This window comes from Macaca nemestrina, chromosome 3, assembly GCF_043159975.1.
Source record: "Macaca nemestrina isolate mMacNem1 chromosome 3, mMacNem.hap1, whole genome shotgun sequence".
NCBI classification, from domain to species: Eukaryota; Metazoa; Chordata; class Mammalia; order Primates; family Cercopithecidae; genus Macaca; species Macaca nemestrina.
This window is the reverse complement of record NC_092127.1, coordinates 186,102,093-186,122,615: the sequence shown is the minus strand read 5'-3', so window position 1 is coordinate 186,122,615 and position 20,523 is coordinate 186,102,093. Positions and strand designations below refer to the sequence as shown.

At 39.9% G+C, this 20,523-nt stretch overlaps 1 protein-coding gene across 10 annotated transcripts in view; it reads left to right on the top strand.

The window, feature by feature from the left end:
* The window catches only part of LOC105487943 (uncharacterized), an 82,377-nt gene that overhangs the window by 38,377 nt on the left and 23,477 nt on the right, over window positions 1-20,523 (top strand). For 8 of the 10 annotated variants that reach the window (XR_011621522.1, XM_071093863.1, XM_071093860.1 and 5 more), the window contains exons 2-3: window positions 13,795-13,965; window positions 14,853-14,956. Coding sequence is in view for 7 of the 10 variants with exons in the window: in XM_071093863.1 (XP_070949964.1) it covers window positions 13,795-13,965; window positions 14,853-14,886 (205 nt within the window). In the remaining 3 variants the exon portion in view is untranslated. The other 2 variants (XR_011621523.1, XR_011621524.1) reach the window with 2 other exon arrangements.

Below are 20,523 nucleotides of genomic sequence, written 5' to 3'. Positions count from 1 at the left end.
TTTTGAGGCTTTTGGACTCAGACTGAGCCACTGGTGGCTTCTTTCTTCCTCAGCTTGCAGAAGTCATATCGTGGACTTTGCCTTGTGATCGTGTGAGCCAATTCTTCCTAATAAACTCTCTTTCGTATATACATATATACCGTTTGTTCTGTTCCTCCAGAGAACCCTGACTAATATACTCATATACATGCTTTTTGGTACGCGATTTCAAGCATATGTTTGGTGTAAACCTAAGAGTAAGATTGTCATATCACAGGACTTTCACATGCCCAACTTAAGTGGTTAATGTTGAACTGCTTTCCAGAGAAGTGAGGCCAACTCATACCCTACCAGTCATGTTTCTCTGCTTTTTTTTCAAAGGTTTTGGTAGAATCAGTCTTTGCAATATTAGCCATTTTTTTTGAGTGGGTAGTAGTGTGTCATTTTGGTTTTCACTGGATTTTGTGATGACAAATGAAGTTGAACACTTTTACTTAGCTATACTTTTAGTTTAGTTTACTTTTAATTAGTTACAGTGTTTAATGGCTGTTCAGATCTCTTCTTTCATGACTTGCCTATTTTTGTCTTTCGTCTATTGTTTCCTATTGACTTGTTTGTATTTTTGTTACTGATTTCTAAAAAGTCTCTATATATTTGGGATAGGTGGCTGTGACTCAATTTTTTAATGTGTAAAATAGAAACAATAATGCTCCCCACATATAATATTGTTATGAGGAGTGTATGAGTTAGTACCCATAAAAGCTTCAAGTCAAATGTGGCACAGAGTAAGTGTTCAGTGTTATTGTGATTAGCCGAAAGTACATTGCTAGCAACTGTGGACACAGAAATCCAAAGAGGCCTTCTAACTTCCATTCAACATATTTTGCCTTGCACAACAACTTTACCAATTCACAAGTACTGAAACTCACTATGCTGGCCCCTAATTGTGCCCCAGTACTAGCTTTAGTGGGAAATACTGTGATAATTTTGTTAGGATCCGAACACTAATTTTTAAAATTGTATTTTTTCCTTGTAGAAGAAGAAGGCAGTTTTCAAGCTGAAAACGAATAAGGAAGCACTTATTCTCACAGGCACTGCATGGTACAGTTGGCATTTAGTGTGTTCATTGCAAAAGTTCTAGAAGAATAGCTTTGCAGCAGAGGAAAGAGGAAGACAACAACAACAACAAAACAAAGTAACAACTACTCCCTGAATGCAGAAATAAAATGTATTAAAAATTAAAGGGTGCACAATGTGAGCAATTAAGTGTTTTAGGCCAAGTGCCCATTCTTGTCTCATCCAAATTCCCTTGGTTCACTGGCCACAGTTAAGAAAAAAGGGACAATTTTTATCTTCTACCCTAGTGAAAATTGTTTTGCTCCCAGTAGCCAGACAATAAAAATTTCCTATAAAGAAATAAACAAACTTTAATCAGCATGGTTATTCTTCTATCTGCGGAATTTTCACAGATACAGTTTTGTGGGGAGGATGGAAAAACCATAATTTAGGCCTTTGAAACCAAAAATGACAGAAAAATCTTTCATGTATTATTCCTCATGGACAACAGCTCTTAATATCTTCCTTCTAGGTTTCTTAATTAAATCCAGCTTCTTATATTTTTCTCTTGATTCACCCACTTTCATCCCCAGATTAACCTAGCTCTTCACAGCTATAATTTCTCAACTGTAAAATTTCATTTACCTCATTTAAATTTCTGTAGATTTCTCTCCCCAAGTGGAAAGTTCGATTGTTCACTCTTTCACCTTTCTCTCCAGCCAATAAAACTATCCTGCTTAGACCAGTGCTAACTCATTCATAAACATTCACATTGAAATGTATGATTCTGCATAATGCATATATGTGTGAATATAGTGACTTTAGAAACTGACAGTGATAGTCCTAGCCTGTGAAGAACGGCCACCATCTTCGAAGATCCTTCTGAAGTGTTATCTTTTCCACACAATCTCTGATTTCTTCTGGGGAAAAGGACTAGATTTTTCTTTCACCTACCCCAGCATGTCTCCAAAGGCATTAGAGTTGATTAGTTCATTTTTTCCTGATCATCTGCTCCCTGCGTCTCCATAGAGGAAGAGACATACCTGCATCTTGCTATATGACTTTCAGTGGCCGCCTGTGCTTTTCTGTCACTGGTGCCAGGCTTGGCCAAGTGACATTCTTCAGTCAATGGAGGGTGAGCAGATTAGCCCCTTCCGAGAGGACATTTTCAAAGGCATTATAAGTTTTCACCAGCTTCATTGCTCTTTTCCCGTGCCAATTTTCTGCAGTTCGGTCCCCAGAATGAGAAGGCACATAGAACCATGGGACCTGAGCTGTGGCTTCCTACATGTGACATGAGCAAGAAAGAAATATCTGAGGTTTGGGGGTTGTTGGTTACTTCAGCATTTAGCATTTTTAGTCTTGTATTGAAATTGTTTGCTTGTCTTATTCAAGGTGCATTCAGGAAATGCATCTTTTCTGTTGGGTGTCTGCATAGTTTGGAGCTTGGCAGTTTGGGAGCTAATAAATGTTTGTGGAATAAGTGAATGACTCAGTGAAGACCTCCAATAAGAAGCATATATTATCTGCTATGGCAATTGTGCTGACTGGAGAATGTTTCTTACGCTGAGCAGAAATTGAATCCTCCCGTACTTCCACTATGGGCTTTAGTTATATCCCTTAGGCTCATATAAAACCATCTAATATCTCATCCATACAACAGCCCTCTAGTGCCTGACAGCCATGCTACTATTCAGCTTAGGATTTTGTTTTTGCAGAATAGGTATTCCCAGTCCTTATCCATTTTATTATCTCCCATGGTTTTAATGTCCTTGGTTTCCTGGGGGTCCTCTTTGCAAGTGCTCTTGATGCGTGTCTCTCTTAGCACATGAGATCTGCCATTAGCATCATTCTCCATGTGTGGTCAGAGTAGTACAGAGTGAGGAAGGCGTGTCTCCTCCCTCTGTCTACACCAATTATACTGAGTCTAACACAGCCTCCAGTTGCCTTCACTGGTCTTGGCAGCCGCATCATGCTGCTGACACATGTCAAGTCAACCAAATCCCTTGTCTTTTCCACGAGGCTTTTTTGCCAAGCTCTGCTGCAACTTGTGCAGGTGGTTTAGGGAACCCAAATGTAGATCTTTATACTATTCCCTGTTTGCTTACTCCCCTCATTTAATCTAGTTAGTGATTTCTGTCTACAGTGTTTGGGGAAATGAAGGCTTTGGTTTCTGGGAAAGGAAATGCAGCAGGTAGTCTACAGAAAGGAGAAACAACTGTGTCTCATTAACCCTGGTATGACTAGAGAGCTCCATTTTCAGGTTCGGCAGCCTATACTTCACTATGAGAGGTAGCTCATTTCTAGTACTGTGCTGTCTTTGCTTGGTTTCTCAAGGAGAACAGAAGAGCAGCATCAATAGCACACACCAACAAGAAACTCTATGTCTGACATACAGACTGACTCTAAGGTGCTCCCCATGACCCCTGTCTCCCAGTAATCATGCTCTTTGATAATCCCCTTGGCCTGAGTATGGACATGTCCTGTAACTTGCTTCTAACCAATGGAATATGGCAAAGCAGATGGGATATATGTGATTGCAGGTACATGGTTATATTTGATGTGATTGTAACATTGCTCTCCTGCTGGCTGTGAGGAGCAAGCTTCCAGGCTGTAAGCTGTCCCCGGGAGAGGCCACATAGTCAGAAACTGAGGGCAACTTCTAGCCGACAGCCAGTAAGAAGCCAAGGCCCTCTACCTGACAGCTTGCCAGAAACAGGATGCCATCAACAACCAAATGGGCCTGGAAAAGGATGTGTTCCCAGTCCAGCCTTGAAGTGAGGCTGTAGCACTGGCTGAAGCCTTGATTGCAGCTTCCAGATGAGATTCTGAGGCAGAGGATTCAACAAAGCTAGGCCTGACTCCTGATCCATGGAAACTGTGATATAATATATGTGTGGTGTTTTATGCTGCTAACTTTGTTGTAAATTATTTATCAGCAATATGCAATTAAGTGGTAGAAACCAAATTCAACTGGAAGCCTATGACATCATGTAGCCAAAAAATTAAAAAAAAAAAAAATGCCCACTAACCTGCTGTCTCTTTTTGAAAGGTTGCCTTGACTTATAGAACTCCTGACAGTTTCCATGGCCTACACCATGAGAATGTTAAAAGGCCGCTTATCAGTAGTAGTAGTAGTAGTAGTAGAGCTGTTTTTTCTTTTTTCTTTTTTTTTAGGGGGGCGGGGGGGAAGGAGTTTCACTCTTGTTGCCCAGGTTGGAGTGCAATGGAGCTATCTTAGCTCACTGCAACCTCAGCCTCCCGGGTTCAAGTGATTCTCCTGCCTCAGCCTCCTGAGTAGTTGGGATTACAGGCATGCACCACCACGCCCAGCTAATATTGTATTTTTAGTAGAGACGGGGTTTCTCCATGTTGGTCAGGCTGGTCTCAAACTCTTGACCTCAGGTGATGCGCCCATCTCGGCCTCCCAAAGGGTTGGGATTACAGGTGTGAGCCACGGTGCCTGGCCAGTAGAGCTGTTTTCTAGTATTTCCCCAGACTAACTTTCTGCTCACCCATCTTCTCCAATTTGCCAGTTCTCCTCTGTGCCTTCCTTTTGGACTTGGTTCCATACCCAGCTGTGAATATTTGCTTCCTGCCCTCCAAGCCTTCTAACTTTGATTCATCATTGGAGCATGGTTTCCCAGTTTTGGTCACTTCCGTGCTCTCACTGGGAAGTATTTTTATCCAGCTTCTGTTTTTTCTATATTTTCTAGGTCCAGTTCTCATAGACCTCCCGTTAAAGTAGAATCTAATGCTCTATGCTCCTTTAATGATTAAAAAAACGTGTATTGGGTAGTGTGAACTTCAGCAAAAGGATAGATTTGGGGGATGCCAAGGAAGACACCTCAAGCCATTTTGTTATTTCCATTGTAGTTCTTTTCATCTTTGAGCATTATCATCATCATCATCATACTAAAGCCCCGTGCACATATTATGTATGAAAAGGAAGTCGTAAGTACTATGGTTTGTAGATCCTAGAAAGTTGCTTGATGCCATGAGGCTAGTTTGAATCCTGCTTTTCATTTCTAATGGTTCAGACACTGGATGCGGGGGCCTGAAGGAGAAGCTGATGACTCACTTTTTCTGTTTGTCCAGTATGCTATTTTTGCATGCAGCTAAGTTTGCCAGAGAGAGAAAGGTCTTCTGGAGTCCTTCACTCCTAATGCATTTTAAATACTACACATAGAGAAGTAGAGAATCCAAGAGCTCCCTTCCCACACACTGGGTGTGCTCTCTAAAAGAAGAGGGATGTTGGAGTTTAGGTATGTGAGCCCTCCTCTTAGACTTGAGCTTTTAGGTTCAGGCTATTTCATTTAAGGCGTTACTACTGAGGCATAATATATACTATGAACAATTTCAGTCATGCCCGTGGATGTCCCTAGAATTATAGACAGATCAGAAATGGGACTGAGCTAAACTCTAATGTAAACCTTTAATTTTACTTACAGACAAATAGTAACTCAGAAAGGTTAAATGCCTAGACAGAATTTATGCAGTTAATGAATGATAGCATCCAGCCCTGATTTCAGACAAAGTCGCCATGGTGTTCTTTGAAAGGCCATAAAGAAATTGAAGCTCAGAAAGGAAAGTCAGTCGCTCTTAGTTACTTGGAGGAGAGGTGAGTTCTAACTCAGGAGGCTGGGCCTGGGAGGGCAGACGCTGGATCCAAGAAGAATGATTCTCCTTCTCCTTGTCTAGACTTTTAGGAGTCCAAATGATAGACAAAGATGAAAATAGCACCTGCCAAGTCAAGGGAGATCAGGACATAGGAAGAGAAGGAGTCAGGAATAATTCCCTTTCCTTAGGGGTCCCATGTGGGTGGAGTGGGCCTCTTAGATGAAGTTTTGATTTTATGGGACTGTTTATTTCCTTGTTTCTGCTCTTCAGCATTTAGCAAAGGGCCTATTGATTTTCATTATTTTTAATTTCAGCCTTACCTCAGCCTCAGCTGGACAATGCAGAGTTCATGGAAAGGGTTTTTGTTTTTTTTTTTTTTTTTTTTTTTTCTGTCTGGGCCAGAGTGTTTGAAGATTGCTGCCCTCTGAGGCCAGCAGGATGGTGATAGTGGAACCAGAGAAGGAGGCAAAGCAAGAGAGGATCTGAAAACAAGGTCGGAGCTCCAGAACCAGGTGCTTCTTCCTCCAGGATATTCTCTTTCCAGTGCCGGCCTCAAAGGGATTGATTTTTATTTTTACTCCAAGTCCATTTAGGCCCTATGTCAAAGGCCTCCTTTCTCATCAAGTCTCCACAATTTGCCATCGACCCCTTCAATGCTGTCTTCTGTCTTCTATAGCCCCTTAACTGGACGGTCACCCCTATGCTTGTAGTTTGGCTTGTATCCAAATTAGTTACAAATAGTTGTGTCCATCCCACAAGACTGTAATTCTTCCCATGGCAGGGAAAGCATCATTTTTACTTTAAACCAATCCTCTCCTGTAGCCCCTGCTCCAATAGACACCTGATATACCCTGCTAGGTATCTATTACATACCTGCATCAAGTAACTAATTATATAGTAGTGTTTTCCACACTTTTATGATGACAAGCATTATGTGATAGAACTTGTTAAAAAAATTTTCTCAGATCCCACCCTGACCCTCTGTATCGGAATCTCCAGGGGCAAAAACTGGGAAGCTATTTTTTTTTTTTTTTTTGAGACAGAGTCTCACTCTGTTGCCCAGGCTCGAGCCCTGTAGTCAGATCTCGGCTCACTGCAACCTCCATCTCCCAGGTTCATGCAATTCTCTGCCTCAGCTTCCTGAGTAGCTGGGATTACAGGTGCCCACCACCACACCTGGCTAATTTTTGTATTTTTAGTAGAGATAGGTTTTCACCATCTTGGCCAGGCTGGTCTTGAACTCCTGAATTCATGATCTACCCACCTCGGCTTCACAAAGTGCTGGATTACAGGCATTAGCCACGGCGCCTGGCCGGGAAGCTAAATTTTTAACCACAGTTGCAAGTGAATCTTCTCAGTGAAGTTTAAGGAACTCTCTTCTAGAAGGTAAGAAGGAGAGATGGCTCTATGCTGGGGTGGCCTTTTGGTGTCGAATATGTTGGAGATGAGTATTGCGGAGTCAGAGGCTGCCAGAAGGACATATTATTACCAAACTGCTCATTCTTTCTGTTGCCCTGAAGTGAGCTACATGAAGCCCTGCAAAGTTGCTCAGGAAAGGCATAACATGTCTCTCCCGGCATCCTCATTTGCCCTTGCCATTGCTTTCAGAAACATGCCGTTTTTACAGTCTCTCAGTCCTTGTCTTCACTTCCTGGTCCCCCGAGTCTGTGTGTGATGCTCAAGTGAGAATGTCCTTGAATGTTCTTGATCTCGATGTGTCGGCCCCTCTCTGAAGCCTTCTGGCTGCTCCCCGCCCTCCCGGGCAATTCCACATGTGTGACCTCTACTTCTTCCCATTTCTCTCTCTCTCTCTCTCTGTTCTTTCCTTTTTTTTTTTTTTTTTTTTTTTTTTTTTTTTTTTTACTAACTCCCCTCATCCTCCATGTCTCTGTTTTCCCCCTGTGCAATCAGTCCTGTGCAGAAAGTTTTTACTCGTGCAGTGGTTTCCCATTGCTCTAAAGTCCAAATTTCTAAATGAGGCCCTGTTCTGCCTGCCTGATTCACACAGAGGCTTCTTTACAAGCAACAAAGATGGACTCGGTAAAAAGACAGATTATTGGAAAGGTTCTTGGGGATCTATAGAAGGAACAAGAAGCAGGAAGACCAGACTTAGGAATGGGTAATCAACAGGGGAGCTGATCATCGAAGATTGCAGCAGGGGTCACAACAGAAGCATGAGCTGGCTGCTGAGGCCTCCGCATTATTGGGCCACTGTCTCAGGATACAAACCCCATAATTAATTAACAACTGGATAAGCCCAATTCACGTGCCAGCTTCCTGTTGACCCAGGCCAGGGTAGGAAGAGCTGCTTTTGCTTTTTCTTTTTAAGTTATAGTCAGGAGCGTTTCACGAAGACTTCACTAAGAGGAGTTTCTCGAAAGGGAGAAAGTGGGGTAACAGAAAAAGAAGTTTGGTTGTCAAATAACTTAAAATTGATGTGTCGATGTGTCTTCTATGACAATGCTCCAGCCTTAAAAAAATGGAAGTGTTTGGAGAAAAATATAAATTACACAAAACTCAAAGGCTTTTAAAAAATTAATGTATTAGTCTGGTCTCATGCTGCTAAGAAAGACATATCTGAGACTGGGTAATTTATAAAGGAAAGAGGCTTAATGGACTCACAGTTCTATGTGGCTGGGGAAGCCTCACAATCATGTCAGAAGGCAAAGGAGAAGCAGAGCCATGTCTTGCATGGCAGCAGATAAGAGAAGTGCTGAACAAAATGGGGAAAAACCCCTTATAAAACCATCAGATCTCGTGAGACTTGTTCACTATCATGAAAACACTATGGGAGAAACCACTCCATGATTCAGTTATCTCCACTGAGCCATGCCCTGCATGGGGATTATTACAATTCAAGGTGAGATTTGGGTGGGGACACAGTCAAATCATACCAATTAATGCACCAAGTGGCCTTATGTTCCTCTCTTTCCCTCTTTTTGCTCTTCCTCCTCCCATTCCCTCTTTTTCTCTTCTCTCTCGTTGCCTCTTATTCTCCTTTCTCCCTCTCATTTTACTGGCAGTTATGTTCTTCTGCTCAGTATTAGGAAAGTTCCAGATGAACTCGGAGGAGGAAGTGGAAAAGTAAGATTCTAAATTGTGAGAAAGGAAATTGGGATGAGGTGTGTCCATGGGAGTTAATGAATTAAAACCACTGAGGGTTTATCATCTTACTTTAGCATTGATTTGGGGTTCCTCTTTTCAATCCATAGCACACAGGTGTTCATTTAAAATAGGCCCTTAGAGTTTGAGGGTCCTTCTAACATTTAACTCATAAAATTCCCTGCAGATATTTCTCTGTAAGAAAATAATCTAGAAAAATTGGGGAAAAGGATTATACAGAAAAATGCTCATTTCAGCTTTATTTATAACAGCCTTCAAATTGGAAACCACCTAAATGGGATGAATATCTCCATGGTATGCTCACTTTATGGTATATTATGCTTACAAAGCATTTAAAACTTGGAAAATGTTTATTAAAAAGTGAAGTGAAAAAGTCAGTGCATAAAATGCTGCATAAAATATAATCACAATTACACAGAATAAGTTAAAAGAATAAAAACGTATCAAGTGAGGAAGCACAGAAGTGAGACACAGCACTATTACAGGGATTGCTTTTAGATAATAGGATTCTTAGTGATTGATTTAAAAATATTTTGTTTGTCGACTTTTGCATTTCTTTGATTTTCAAAAATGTTCACATTGAGCACACTAAAACAAGATGTGTGTATTTCTTTACACCAGGATAAAATCAACTTTTGTTAACAACCAAAGGAGAGAATGTCCTTGCTTAAACATGGACCCACAGCTTCCAGTTTTCAGGGGATCTTCTGAGATAGCTGCTGTCTTCCTGAGGTCACCATAGTGTTCGTGTAACCAAATCCAGTAGGCACATCGTGCCCTCATTTTCCTCAACCCTCTAGCAGTATTTAATGTGGTTAATCAGTCTTTCTTGACACGCTATCATTTTTTCCTGGAAACCTGCTTGCTTCTGTTGCCACCCTTGACCCTTGCCTCCTTCTCAGTTCTTGTTCGTTTCTTCCTCTTGTACCAAAACTCTAAATGTTACACTCTCCTCCTAGTTACACTTGCTTTTGTCACCAAAGGCGTCCCATCTGCTCCCCTCTATATTCAGACACCTTTTTGGTTTATGGATCTGCCCGTCTCTCCCTTGTAATCACTTGTCTAGCTGCTTCCTTGACGTCCTTGTTTGGATGTCCCCAAAATATTTCAAACTTATATACAAAATGAAATTCTTCAAGGTAAGTCTATGACATAGAGACTAAATGAAGGTCCATGTGTCAAGTGATGTAGTAAACATTGGTGTAATATAATTTTCTTAGTTTTTCAATTTAAAAATGTGTGAAAATAGAAACTCTAATAGTTTCTTCCTGAATCTCAATGGATCATATTGCTTACTCCTTAAAATACAAATTACCTTCTTAAAGACCAGTGTTTGCATTGCCAAAATCGGAGACAAAAATTCCAGGCTCTAATAGGACTTGCAAAATAAAAGGATTTTTCTACCGTCACTTTATTTTATATCTTATGCAATGTGAAGCAACATTTATATAGTACTCACATTATTTACAATCCCCTGTATATGATGCTATTTAGGTAAGGTCCTAGGCCATTTGAACACCACTCATCCGCTCCCACACCAATGTTTATAGGAGAAGGACACAGGAAGTTTTGACTGTAACCAATGACTACATTAAAATATTTTGGGGTTAAAAAAATCATTCCAGTGAGCGATGAACAGAATTATTTTCTCGTTGGATTGAGTTCAATGAAAGGAGCCCCCCATGATTTTTTTTTTAACCAATTAAACATGACAACATAATTTTTGGACAGGTTTTTGTTACAGGGACTTTGTGACATACCTATTCAAGTTCTAGAGGTTTGCACTATGTCTTCAAGGAGCTAAAACTATCTTGATGTATTTGTTAATTACATGTTTCTATTTCTTCCAAAAAAAAGGAAAACATAATTACATGCTGAGTGTTGTTCAGCTTTGGGATTCTAAAAAGGTAATTTGAACCAGATTCCAGATTTCTGTAGTCTCTTGTTACTCAAAATGTGTTGCATCAACTAGAAACATTGGCTTCACCTGGGGCTGTATTAGAAATCACATTCTCAGGCTCCACCCAGACCTGATGAATCAGAACCCACATTTTGAACAAGATCCCTATGTGACTTGCTTGCACACTAAACTCTGAGAAGCTGTGATCTAGAAGCGTAAGCCTTTTGACTTCTTAAAATCTAGCTTCATATTGCTATCATTAACTCAAATTCTACGTATTATGATTCTGACTACAATCATAGTAGCTTTTACTTAATAAAACATCAGACTGAGCGCAGTGTAATCCTAAGCCCTTTAAGAGTCCAAGGTGGGCGGATCATCAGGTCAAGAGATCAAGGCCATCCTGGCCAAGATGGTGAAACCCCATCTCTACTAAAAGTACAAAAATTACCTGGGCGTGCTGCCACACGCCTGTATTCTCAGCTACTTGGGAGGCTAAGGCAGGAGAATTGCATGAACCCGGGAGGCGGAGGTTGCAGTGAACCAAGATCACGTCACTGCACTTCAGCCTGGCAACAGAGCGAGACTCCATCTCAAAAAAAACAAAAACAAAAACAAAAAAACATAAGCTTAGAAATTAATAAATTCAGTAGAAAGAAAAATTATTTAAAATTAGAAAAAAGGTTTGAACAGATATTTCACTGAAGAAAACATATGATGGCAAAAGCAAGTGAAAATATGTACATCATTAGTCATTAGGTGAATGCAAATTAAAACAAAAATAAGATGACACTCCACAACTATTAGAATTGCAATAATAATACTATTAACCACAACAATAATACCTAACAATATTAAGAGATATTGAGGTTGTAGACTCTCTACTAGTCTAGTACTCTCATACATTGCAGGTGAAATTGCAAAATTGTATAGTCACTTTGGAAAACAGTTTGGCAGTTTCTTTTTTTAAAACTTTTATTTTAGGTTCGGGATTACGTGTGTAGGTTTATTGTATAGATGGACTTATGTCGTGGGGGTTTCTTGTGCAGATTATTTCATCACCCAGGTACTAAGTCTAGTACACAGTAGTCATTTTATCTGATCCTCTCCCTACTCCTACCCTACACCCTCAAGTGGAACCCGGTGTCTGTTCCCTTCTTTGTGTCCATGTGTTCTCATCATTTAACTCCCACTTATAAGTAAGAACATACTGTATTTGGCTTTCTATTCTTGCATTTGTTTGCTAAGGATAATAGCTTCTAGAGCCTCTAGCTCCATCCATGTTCCTGCAAAGGACATGATCTCATTCTTTTTTTTATGACTGCATAGTATTCCATTGTTGTGTGTGTGTATGTGTGTGTGTGTGTATGTGTGTGTGTGTGTGTATAAATGTGGTGTATATATATATATACATACCACATTTTCTTTATCCAGTCTACCAATGATAGGTATGTAGGTTGATTCCATGTTGCTATTGTGCATAGTGCTGCAATGAACATACATATGTTCTTTTCAATAGAATGATTTATATTCTTTTGGGTATATACCCAGTAATGGGATTGCTGGGTGGAATGTTCTGTTTTTAGCTCTTTGAGGAATTACCACACTGCTTTCCACAATGGTTGAGCAAATTTACACACCCACCAGCCGTATATATGTGTTTGCTTTTCTGCATAACCTTGCCAGCTTCTGTCATTTTTTGACCTTTTAATTTTTTTGAGACAGAGTCTCACTCTGTCACCCAGGCTAGAGTACAGTGGCATGATCTTGGCTCACTGCAAGCTCTGCCTCCCAGGTTCAAGTGATTCTCATGCCTCAGCCTCCTGAGTAGCTGGGATTACAGGCACATGCCACCATGCCCTGCTAATTTTTGTATTTTTAGTAGAGATGGGTTTCACCACATTGGCCGGGCTGGTCTCGAACTCCTGACCTCAGATGATCCATCCAGCTCGGCCTCCCAAAGTGCTGGGATTATAGGCATAAGCCACTGCTCCTGGCCCTTGACTTTTTAATAATATAGTTTGGTAATTTCTTATAAATGTAAACTCATGCTCATCATATGATTCCACAATCCTACTCATAGGTATTTATTCAAGCGAAGTGAATTTATGTCATACAAAACTCATAAATGTTTATAGCAGTTTCATTGGTAGTCACAGAAACATGAAAACAACCCAAATATTCTTTGACTAATGCATGAACAAACACTGGTGTATCCATATAATACAATGCTATAGGACTATAAAAAAGAACAAATTACAGATATACACAAAAATGTGGAGGAATTCACAATACATTACACATTATACTAAATGAATAAAGCTACACATTTGTATGACATTCTGGAAAAGATAACACTATGGGCATAAAGAGCTGACAGTAGTTGCCAGAGATTCAGGATAGGTGGAGATGGCGTATTTGAACATAAAGAAATAGTCTTTGTTGTGTATCACTGGAGTTACTCTGTATCCTGATTGAGAAAGTAGCTACATGACTCTAGGCCTTTGCCAAACCTCATAAAACAGTCTGGGTGCAGTGGCTCATGCCTGTGATCCCAGCACTTTGGGAGACTGAGGTGGGAGGATTCCTTGAGCCCAGTTAGAAATCATCTTATGCAACATAACAAGACCTCATCCCAGCTAAAATACAAACAAACAAACAAACAAGCAAAAAATTAGCCAGCCATGGCTAACTATGATTGGCACACACCTGTAGTCCAAGCTACATGGGAAGCTAAGTCAAGAGAATCACTTGAGCCCAGGAGTGTGAGACTATAGCGAGCCATGATTGTGGCCACTACACTCCAGCTTGAGCAACAGAGTGAGATCCTGTTTCAAACAAATAAACAAAAACTGTGTATCAGAAAAAGGAGGCTGGGCATGGTGGCTCACGCCTGTAATCCCAGCACTTAGGGAAGGTGAGGATGGAGGATGGTTAGAGCATAGGAGTTTGAGACCAGCCTGGGCAACATGGGGAAACCCTGTCTCTACAAAAAATGCAAAATTAGCCAGGCATAAAGGCACACACCTGTTAGTCCCAACTACTGGGGTGGGAGAATGGCTTGAGCCCAGGAGGTGGAGGTTGCAGTGAGCTGAGAACATGCCATTGTATTCCAGTCCCAGTGACAAAGAAAGACCCTGCCTCAAGAAGAATAAGGAAGAAGAAGGAAGAGAAGAAGGAAGAGAAGAAGAAGGAGAAGAAGGAGGAGGAGGAGGAGAAGGAGAAGAAGAAGGAGGAGGAGGAGGAGGAGGAGGAAGAGGAAGAGGAGAGGAAGAGGACACTTTAATGTATGTAAACTAAAAGTAAATTTACAGGAATCATTTATTATTTGCAGTGCATGCTCTTTATTCTTGAGCCAAAGAGACATAGCTTAAGCAAAGGTTTGATCAGTGATGTCACATAATGGCAATTGTGACTGCAAGTTCGTGTCCCTTTATCCCTTATCACCCTTCCAACCACATCGCTGTGATTGAGTACAGACTGCGTCCTTTGTTTGTTTTCATCCTCCCCCTTTGATTACTCTCTCTTTCCTGAGCTGTATTCTCCTTCCCTGTAAATAAAGTATGACCTGTATAACACAAAAGGAAATGGAAGCATAAAAATTTGCATACTGTAATTAAACTGCTGTATCATGAGCTTTCTTTCTTTGGCTATGTTGGAATGAAAACAAAGGTATACCTCTGAATCAGAGTTTGGAGTGTTATCCCTGGAAACTGTAATGAATAAAATAGGCCAGGAAGCCTTGTGTGCCTTACAACCTTAATGCAGCCATGTGCTGTACTGTTTATGGGTTAAGCACCTGGCACCACAGTCCTTCCTGGACTGGCCTTTATCTCAGGTAAGTGGGGCCTTTCCGGTTGAATCTCTTCCAGAGAGGTGTGCAGGCAAAGATGATAGCCTGGCCCATGGCTGAATGGTTGCTTCTCATCCATGGAATTCATTTTCATATTTGAAATGCTGCATAATGTGGTGAATAAAGCACTAAACTGGAAATCCAGGATATACAGTTTGTGAGGACTTGCCGACTGCACTTATATGATCATCTTAACAGCTTAATGCTTGAATTAATTCAATCAGTATAATGGTTGGTAATTTGTAATAAAAATTCTGACAACTTATACACGGTTTAAATTTATCAAGTGCTTTTATGCAGTTTAACTCTTTTAATCTTCAGGTTCAGATGGGGAAGAAAAAACCTGACTGAGTGAGGTTTGGTGTCCTGTTTCTTATAGAACAATTACCTCATCTTTCCCTCCATATTCATCCTGTGAAGACACTGTAAGTAACAAAGCAGATTTGATCTTGGACTTTTCACGATCCTGAATCATAACATTCAAGACCTTTTTCTTTTTCATACTTAGTATTTTTTTAAGATTATAGATGAAGGTAAAGGTCACTCAGCCTGTTAATTGCGTCTTTAGAAAATTGAGCCATAAGCTTGTAAAACATAACTCCATGAAATTGGAATGTGTTGATGCTCATGACATGTATATAAGGGGATGAATTGCTTCATAGATATAGTGACAGGTGAGGGAGAATAAATAGAGGCCATTTATGAGGTACTTTGAATTCTTTAGGGTCAATAAAATGATTACAAAGTCACATTGGTCAATGAGACATAAAAAGAAACTAAAAGTAAAATGGGGCACAATTACAGTTTGGGTGATGGGTTAAAGTCTAAGTTAGGCATATTGGAGTGGAAAAAATTAAAATGATTGATTAATCTTAAAGCTAAATTAGAAATGTAGTTGTGAACTTCATGACCTTGTATAGAAGTCATTTTTTTTTTTCAGTTCTTTCTGTCTTTCTGTCCCCCAGTGCTTATGGACAGTGAGTGGCCACATCTTATGCCCTAATACTATTTAGTTCTTGAACTACAGAGAACCAAGGCTCCTTGGAGAACAATTGATTCCATGCCTTGGGAGTCTTGGGATGACGCAAAATTTGGATAGATTATGAGCTGGAGTGGCTGCCAGAAAACAAGGAAATTGTGGCAATGTGTAGAGCTGTACTGAAAGGACAAACGAGATAGCTTAACAAGACCCCCACTAGTCAAGCTGCAACAATTTGAGCATCCAAAGAAAGAAACTATAACTAGTTGGAATGAATTGAGTCTATAAGAAAGCCATGACATTCAAAGAACAAATAAGTTCATTAAAATGTATGAGATGATAATTATGCTACAAAAAAGGGTGAATGCAATTTTCCAATTAAGTAAAATTAGTAGGGGACTATTGGTATATATGTTTTGTTTCTCCAAGTACATGTTTATAGGTATTAATAAGTTGGTTTTTGGCTGGATGTGGTGGCTCACGCCTGTAATCCCAGCACTTTGGGAGGTTGAGGCGGGCGGATCACGAGGTCAGGAGATCGAGATCATCCTGGCTAACACAGTGAAACCCCATCTCTACTAAAAATACAAAAAATATTAGCCGGGCGTGGTGGCGGGCACCTGTAGTCCCAGCTACTTGGGAGGCTGAGGCAGGAGAATGGCATGAACCCGGGTGGTGGAGCTTGCCATGAGCCAAGATTGTGCCACTGCATTCCAGTCTGGGTGACAGAGCCAGACTCCATATAAAAAAAAAAAAAAAGTTGGTTTTTTGTTTTATTTTGTTTTTTACTTACCTCTGTGCATACTAGGGAAGGAGAAGCAAAAAGCATCTGAAAGGAGGTAGAAATTACACTAAGAACAGCTAGGGACCATCACCTCAAGGAGCCATAGACAAGAATCAGGTGGATAGAGTGTAAATGGGTTTGCTACATGATGGACTGGTCAAAATTTATGATGAAGACTGACAGATCAACTTAGCCTTGTATCTCCTAGCAAATAAAACCTATGGAAGACTCAAACAATTTTACAGAGATACAAAAGTTACACAATGACTTAAGTTATACGTTGAGGCTAAACATCATATATTAGTTAGCTAGGGTTGCTGTATCAAAGATACCACACAGTGGGCAGTTTAAAAAATTGAAATTGATTTTCTCCACTTCTGGAGGCTGGAAATCTGAGATCAAAGTGTCAGCAAGGTTGGTTCCTTCTGGGGGCTATGAGGAAGGATGTGTTTCAAGTGTCTCTCCTTGGCTTGTAGGTTGCCTTGGCCTCCCTTTGTCTTCACAGAGATTTCCCTCTGTACATGTCTGTGTTCAAATTTTCTTTTCTTATAAAGACACTAGTCATTAGACTAGGGCCCATCTTAATGATATTATATAATTTAATTACTTCTTTAAAGATTCTATTCAAATTATGGTTACATTCTGAAGTACTGGGGATTATAACTTCAAACACGGATTTTGGGAGGACATCAGTCAGCCCATAACATACCCCATGACACCCATGTAGTGAAGAAAGAGAGAGAGAGAGAGACACCAGGTTGGACAAAAAAGCATGGCTATGAACATTCTCATTGGCACAATCTGTCGATCTTCATCATAAGAGAAACCTAGGTGATAAATACCTGCTAGCATTTAACTCACTGTGGAAGTCTCAACTGGGTTCTTTGGTCTGATTAATAGTTGATTGATAATGCAACCATTTCAATTGATTTGCAGTAATTTTTTTCATGTGTGAGAGGTCATTGTATCTGTAAAATGCATTAAATGTATTAACTGACATAAATAAAGAAGAAATTGATTAAATCTATAACATTGACAGTTTTCTGATAGGTTGTATACAGACATAAATATACATTTTATAATTATTGATATAATTTGCGACTATCTTATCTGTTTTGAACTACCTAAGAAAATGCAGCTCTCTTAGACTGTTCAGGCTGCTATAACAAAAAGACCATAAACAGAGAGGCTTATAAACAACAAACATTTATTTCTCATTATGTTTTCCCATGTCCTTCCCTTAACTCTTGTTGATATTCCCTCAGGCAACATTATGCTCACATTTTCTCAGAGATGAGCAAAGCATGGGTCTATCCACAAAGAAGGCCTTTATAATAAAACCACAGCATGTCCTTGGCCCCAGAGCTCACTGTTTATGGGAAAATTGATTCAATAAATATAATTCATTAAAAGAGGCTCATAACTTGAGGTATTACTAGAGTAATTCAGTGGAATTTGCCTTTGAAAATAGGACTGTATGGGAGGCCAATTCTTAGCCTGAAGGAATTACCTGAGAACAAGACATGACTTCAAATCTACTTTACTAAACAACTCTATTCATGTGACCTAGAGTGTCCTATATATCAAGTCTGTGACCTAAGTCAAGGCATCACTTTATGGGAAACTTGCCCATAGAAATTAATGTCAGTAATCATTATCTTTTGAATATCTTCTGTAGTGCTATTTGATAATCTGTGTACAGCAATCATGGACTATTTCATCTAACTCACAGTATACATATTACTTTCCCAAAGATAAAATCAGAAATTTAATAATACTAATCAGGACTCTAAAAGAGGGACAGAGCAAGATAGCCAAATAGAATCCTCCACCAATTGTTTTCTCTGCAGGAACACCAAATTTGACAAATATCTATGTAAGAAAATAACCTTCATAAGAACCAAAAATCAGATACTAGCTCAGCCACAAGTGGGGTAGAGCACCAAGCAGCCTCTTGAGATCCCCACTTCCAGGCCTGGCTGTTGGAAGTCATTTCTGGACCTGCCCTGTTACCGAAGGGAGTCCTCTGTCTTGAATGGTGAGTCCCAGGCCTAGCAGCCTTTACCACAAGGTGAAGAGTCCTTGGACCTGAAGCGAACACCAGAGGTAGCCTGACAGTACTCTTTGTGCACCTGTGGTGGTGGCGGCCATGGGGAAAGGCTCCTCTGTCTGTGCAAAGGAGAGAGAAGAATGGGAAAGTCTTTGTCTCGTGGTGTCAGTTCCAGCTTAGTCATAGTAGTATAGGGCACCAGGTAGATTTCTAAGGTTTTTACTCCAGTCCTTGGTTCCCAGATGGCATCTCTTGACCCACTTGGGATCTGGGGTAACTCACTGCCCTAAAGGGAAGGACACAGACATGGCTGGTATCACCACCTGCTGATTGTAGAGCCCCAGGACCTGGAGAGAACATAGGCTGTATAGTCAGGGAGTGGTTCCAGCAGGTCTTGGGCAAGATCCAGGGCTGTGCTGGCTTCAGGTCTGACTCGGCACAATTCAAGTGGTGGTGGCCACAGGGGAACTTGTGTCACCCCACCCCCAACTCCAGCACAAGGAGAGAGACTCTGTTTAGGAGAAAGTAAGGGAAGAGAACAAGAGTATCTGTCTTGTAATCCAGAGAATTCTTCAAGATGTTTTCCAAGACTACCAAGGCAGTACCTCTACGGTTCTGCAAGAAACACTGCATTACTGGGCTTGGGGTACCCTCTAATAGAGATATGGTTTAGATCATGACACTCAAGTCCCTTTGAATACCTGGAAAGCCTTCCCAAGAAAGATGGGTACAAACAAGCCAAGACTGCAAAGACTACCATAAATACTGAACTCCTCCTTGCAGACATGGACAAACATCTGAAAGTATCAAGGCTATCCAGGAAAACATGACCTTACCAAACAAATAAAATAATGCCCCAGGAACCAATCCTGGAGAAACAGAGATATGCAACCTTTCAGAAAGAGAATTCAAAATAGCTGTTTTGAGGAAACTCAAAAGAAACTCAATATAACAGAGAGAAAGAATTCCAAAATCTCTCAGATAAATTTAACTAAGATATTGAGATAACAAAAAAGAATCAAGTGGAAATTCTGGAGTTGAAAAATGCAATTGATATACTGAAGAATGTATCAGTGTCTCTTAATAGCAGAATTGATCAAGCAGAAGAAAGAATTAGTGAACTTGAAAACAGGCCATTTGAAAATAGAGAGTCAAAGGAGACAAAAGAAAAAAGAGTAAAAACCAGTGGCCTACAAGATCTACACAATAGCCCCAAAAGGGCAAATCTAAGAGATTTTTTGGCCTTAAAGAGGAGGTAGAGGAAGAGATAGAGAAGAAAATTTATTCAGTCGGGCATAATAACAGAGAACTTCCTAAACCTAGAGAAAAATATCAACATTCAAGTGTAAGAAGGTTATATAAAACCAAAGAAGACTACCTCAAAGCATTTAATAATCAAAGTCGCAAAGGTCAATAATTTTTTTTTAAAAAAAGGGATCTTAAAAGCAGCAAGGGAAAAGACACAAATAAAATACAATGGAGCTTTAATATACCTGGGAGTACTTTCTCTGCTGTTGCTCAACATAGTTGAGCTTGCTCTACAACTGAAAGTACTAGCTAGAGCAATCAAAGAAGATAAAGAAGTAAAGGACATTCAAATTGAATAGAAAGAAGTCAAATTATTCTGGTTTGCAGATGACATGATCTCATATTTGAAAAAACCTAAAGACCACCAGAAAACTATTAAAACTGATAAATTTAGTAGACTTGCAGGATACCAAATCAACGTACAAAAATCAGTGGCATTTCAATATTCCAACAGCAAACAATCTGAAAAATAAATCAAGAAAAGAATTTCATTTATAATAGGTACAAATAAAATTAAATACCTAGGAATTAGCTTAACTAAAGAAGTGGAAACTCTTTACAGTGAAAACTATAAAACATTGATGTAAGAAATTAAAGAGGACATAAAATTTCTAAGATGCCCTAATTTCATGGATTGATAAAATGTGCATACTACTAAAGCAATCTACTGATTTAATGCAATCCCTATAAAAAAAAATACTAATGACATTCTTCACAGAAATAGAAACAAAATCCTAAAATTGATATGGAACCATCAAAGACCCAGAATAGCCAAAGCTATCCTGAGCCAAAAGGACAAAACTGGAGGAATCATATTACCTGACTTCAAATTATGCTACAGAGCTGTAGTAACCACAACAGCATGGTATTG